At 59.4% G+C, this 4,961-nt stretch overlaps 1 protein-coding gene across 1 annotated transcript; it reads right to left on the reverse strand.

Moving 5' to 3' along the window:
- Nucleotides 1–2,095: 2,095 nt before the first annotated feature.
- Nucleotides 2,096–3,520, reverse strand: LOC113238056. Its single transcript, XM_026474778.1, has one exon. The coding sequence runs from the start codon at nt 3,518–3,520 to the stop codon at nt 2,096–2,098; it is 1,425 nt and encodes a 474-aa protein (XP_026330563.1).
- Between the last annotated feature and the right edge of the window lie 1,441 nt (nt 3,521–4,961).

Below are 4,961 nucleotides of genomic sequence, written 5' to 3' on the forward strand. Positions count from 1 at the left end.
AACAGTTGGATGCGGTGGACAATCATATCCGCCGCAACCGAGGCCCTACGTGCTGTCTCCAGGTAGCCGGTCCCTCGGACAGCTACCATCGTGTCGTCCGCATACGCGAAGACAGCCATCCGGGGGAGCAGTGTCCCCCTCAGCACCCAGTCGAAGCCGAGGTTCCACAGGAGGGGCCCGAGGACGGATCCCTGTGGAACCCCGCATGACATCTGGCGCGTTACCGTCTGCTGGTCCCTCGACTGGCAGAGCACTACCCTACCAGTCAGATAGTGCCCCACCAAGCGACGCAGATAGAGAGGCACCTCATGGTATCGAAGCGCCTCCTCTATCACCCCATAGGGAAGCGTTCCAAAGGCGTTGGCGATGTCCAAGGACACCGCCACGACCCCTTCCCCCGTTTCTTTTGCGTCATCGCAGAACTTCCTCAGGGCAGCCACGGCATCTAGCGTAGAACGGCCAGCCCTGAATCCATACTGCGACTCAGAAATATCCGGGCCCCTCCCGGAAAGATGCTGGACGATACGAGATGATACTATGCGCTCCAGCATCTTTCCCACTTCGTCCAGAAGGACAATAGGCCTATACCCTGAGGGAGAATCCTGCGGCCGTCCCTCCTTCCTCAGCAGGCATAGCCTGCCTTCCTTCCAACATCTCGGAAACCGCCCAGCCTCCAGACAGTCGTCAAACAACTGTCTCAGGTGGCATCCGAGATGTTTGAGGGCGATTGGGAGCACTTTTCCGGGGACACCATCCGGCCCAGGGGCCTTTTTGCATCTGCGCAAGCGTTCCATCACCCAGTCCATCTCGTCATTTGTGACGGAGGGGCGTTCTGTGAACTCCTCCGCCTCCACTACGGGAACCGTCATTCTCGGGGGGTTGTATGGAGGTTGCTCAGGGAACAGCCCGACAACCACTCTATTTAGGAGCTCCGGCTCCAGGGACTCCATTGGGGCGGCTTGGCGCATTTTGTTCCGCACGATGCGGTAGGGCCGCCCCCATGGATCTCTGTCCAGAGTCGCCAGGAACTCCAGATGCGCGGAATCCTTGGCCCTGGCGATCGCAGCCGTAAGCGCCGCCTTAGCTTCCTGGAGGACCCTATGCAGCTGATCTTCCTCCGCTGCCGTATGGGACCGTCTGCGTCTGCATCTGCCGTATGCCCGGCGGGCACAGTTGCTGGTTTCTCGGAGGGCCGCAATCTCCGCCGTCCACCAGTACACCTGTTTCCTGTTGGGGAAGCGCTTGACCCGGGGCATGGCCGCGTCGCACACTGCTGTCAAAGTGACGCGGAACCGGGCGGCCTTCTCGTCTACCCCAACAGTGCCCGATGGGGGGGCACACCAGGCTTGCACCATGGCTGCCTCTTCCGCCATCTCGCAGTCCAGACGGGATAGCGACCATCGCAGGAAGCGATCTCCTTCCCTTGGCTGGCAGGCAGCTCCGGGGATTACTGTTGGTGGCGACGTGGAGACCCTCATCCTTATATACCGGTGGTCGGAGAGGGTCTCGACATTCTCCAAGACCCGCCAGTCCAACACGCGTGCAGCTATGGTAGGGGTCGCAAACGATACGTCCACAATCGACTCTCCCTGTCGCCGCACGCAGGTACTGATGTGACCCCGGTTCAGGACGACCAAGCCCACCATCGCCACCCAGTCGCTTAATGTGGTCCCCTTCGCGTCGGTGACACGAGAGCCCCACGCATTGCTCTTGGCATTTAGGTCTCCCATGAGCAAGACCTGCGCCGGGGCGGCCCTCCTTACGACCCGCTCCAGACTTTCAAGAAACCGCTCGAATTGAACCAGGGTACGGTTCGGCGAGAAATAAGTCGCGATCAGGACTAAATCTCCCCACGCAGTCGCCACGTACCCCGGTCCACGCTCTTTTAGTACAAGAGGGGGAGTACCGTCCGAAGTAGACACCACAATTGCAACATCGCCCTCCGTATCCCCAGCCCAATTAGGTTGAGGGGGGACGAAATAAGGCTCCGCCACTACCGCCGCATTTATGCTCCACTCCGTCATGGATTGCATGAGCAAATCCTGAGCTCGGGCGGAGTGGTTAGCATTGGTCTGGAGTAAGTGGTGTGCGGGCATCACGTCTCCATTTCTCCCTCCGCTGGCTCAGTGGCCCGGACCTGAAAAGCCATTTTACCTCTCGTGGGCGGAGGGGCACATGCACGTCCACCCATCACGTGTCCGGCCGGGCGTCGTGCGTGGATGCACACCGCGCACCGGGGTTCAGCATTACAGGTCGCTGACTTGTGACCCTCTTTCCCACATCTGAAACACAGGTTGCTTCTGTCAATGGGGGATGGGCACAGGGCCCTAGAGTGCCCGGTCCCCAAACACCGGAAGCACCTCATGGGGAGAGGGTCCAGCGCCCGCACTTGGGCAGATGACCACCCGACCAACAATCTCCGCGCCGCGATCAGTACTTTGGCTGTCGCTACCGGGCATCGGACCAGGACGGATCCGGTCTTGTAAGGACCGGTGCGGATATTGCCGACCACTTTCACCTGGTCCAAGGTGCATCCCCCCTTGGTCGCCACTGCCCTTTGGACCCTCTCCGCATCGACCGATTCGTCCAGGCCGGTGATTCGGAGATCGGCGGTTTTGACGGGCCTGGTTATAGTCGCCACGTCTCCTATTATGCCCTCTAGCTTTTCCGCCAGGGCATCCGCTGTCTTACCACTGTCGGCTCCAGGCACTTCGATAATGCGCGCCCCGGTGGCCGTGCTGCGCACCCGCACGAAGTCCAGGCCCACCGTGCCCAGCTCCAGGGTTGCCGTTGCCCTCCCTAAAGCGTCTTTATAGGACACATTTTCTTTTACGGCTTCGGGCTTCAGCGTGATTACCACTGCCGTTGATTTCGGAGTGGTAATCTTGGCCTTCGATTTACGGTTGACACGGGGTGCTGGAGCCGCAGGAGGCGACGACGGCTTCTTTTTTGGCTTGCGCCGGACGACCTCCGTCCATTCCGTCACTGAGGAAGGTGCTGCGGCGTGTGCAGTCCTTGCGGCGGACTGCATGGCGGCGGCGCCGTGTTGTAGCTGCTGAGCAGTAGTAGCGGTGGAGGCAGGCTTCGCTGGAGCTTTTGCAGCTGGTGAGTGCTTCTTCTTCTTTTTCTTCGAGCACTGTGAGGGGGACGGCTCTACTCTCGGATCAGACATTGAGGGAGTGTCCGCAACCAGCCTCCTATCGGCAGCCAGCGGCGGCCTCACAACCGGTGCAGGCGGGAGGCGTTTCTCCATCTCGCCTAGGCGAACATTCACCATTTCACCGAGAGTCACCAAGAGGCTCCTGTGCTGGTCTTCCATTAAGTCCAGCACTGCCTGTGGAACCTCTTGGGTTTCGACAGGGCGGTTCCCCGGTGGAGGTTGCCACGGTCTTTCAGAGAAAGCTTTCCGGAGGGCAATCACTTCTGTTTTTAGGGCAGACAACTGCCCTTGCATCCGTTTGTTGTCTGCCCTCAGTCTACGAGTCTCCTCACTCGCCGACATGGCTTCCAGAGAGTCCATGGCGTCTACGATCGTCTTGGAGGCTTTTTTATTTGGCCCCAGACGGTCCCCTTGAGGTTGCCGCTCTTGGCGGCCTCCTCCAAGATCTTTCCTACTCCTGCTCGGGCTGCCAGAATGAGATCATCCTTGCCAGGCGTGCGCTTCATTTCGCTAGCTCCCGCGCTGACGTCCAGATTCCCTGCACTCAATGAGCGTGGGATGGGGAACGGGAGTCTATAGGGCCCTCCAGGCTCATTCGCTTCGGGCACGCGAGGACGAGACCCCGTGTTACTGTGGCCCACACCGACAGCTCGGCCTCTCCGAGCTGTATTGATTTTTGGAGCCCTACTGGGCTCTGGCGCTTCATCCTCGCCCTCACGAGCTCGTTTGGAGGGGACCGTCCTTTTATTACTGGACTCCGTGATCTCTGACCGGAGAACCTCCTCGTCAGAGCTACACACGTCCAACTGAGCTATCTCACTCGCCGGTCGAGGAGACTTTGGACGGCGAATGAAGCGACCTTGCTTGTCCCGCGGTTGCCGAGCATTTCCCTTCACAGGTACCGTCTCCACATCAGAAGCAGAATCAGGTCCGTTGTTCGCGCTTTGGTTCGTCGGTTGAGGGTCGAGGCCCTCGAGAACATTAACATCGTCCTTCTCGGACACCACATCAGGTTCAAAACGATTTTTATTAAGGCAATCCATATGATTCCCACGAGTATGGGGGAAATATTCAGTCCACCCAGGCAGAGACCCCTGTACCTGGGTAACCCTAATACATCCTGGGAGGACGGGAGGTATCCCAGGGATGGCCGCTAATGGGTAGGTGATATGCCCCACCTACCAACCCACCGAAGCAGGCGTGACGTCATCGCGCGAGGCCCCATAAAGGGGCGCCCCAACGACGTCACCTTTGGGCGTTTTTTATTGTGGTTAACTCCACTCGGGCCGGCTAATTAAGGCAAGCCCCCTGGTCCCAGTCGGTCGGTTGACTCTGTCGGGATAACAGGTCGCCCGACGGTGGCTTAAGCCTGTCCGGACAGCCGTGACATAACAGCCGCCGGAGCCCGCCGCGCAAACGCTCTGATGAGCCCCTCTGCAGCGCCGCATTCTGACGGCGCACGTCCACATCCCAGTCTGCTCTGCTGATCAGAGTGGTACCAGGAGTGGACCCTCCGCAGTGTGCCGCTCTTAGTCTGGCCCCTCCCCCACAAGCCTATCCGGTGTGCGTAGCGCTATCCGGCATAGCCTTGGGGATCATAAGGGCACGCAAGCCCCCCCACCACGACGAGGTGGCAGCACAATCGGGGGGGGGCACGACGGGAACCTAACCTAACCTAGCCTAACCTAGCCTAACCTAACCAGTAGCGCGCCACCCCCCGCCCGGAGCGCATCAAATTTAACCTGTCTCCGCGTTAAAAAATCTTAAAAATAGGAAAATTAGAACGTATAGCCTTGTGTGA

This window comes from Hyposmocoma kahamanoa, unplaced genomic scaffold (genome assembly GCF_003589595.1).
Source record: "Hyposmocoma kahamanoa isolate Upper Pololo Valley unplaced genomic scaffold, ASM358959v1 94115, whole genome shotgun sequence".
Lineage (NCBI taxonomy): Eukaryota > Metazoa > Arthropoda > Insecta > Lepidoptera > Cosmopterigidae > Hyposmocoma > Hyposmocoma kahamanoa.

Bases quoted from the DNA above. Each gene is read 5' to 3' on its own strand.
- LOC113238056 (XM_026474778.1), bottom strand. From the start codon at position 3,520: ATGGACTCTCTGGAAGCCATGTCGGCGAGTGAGGAGACTCGTAGACTG.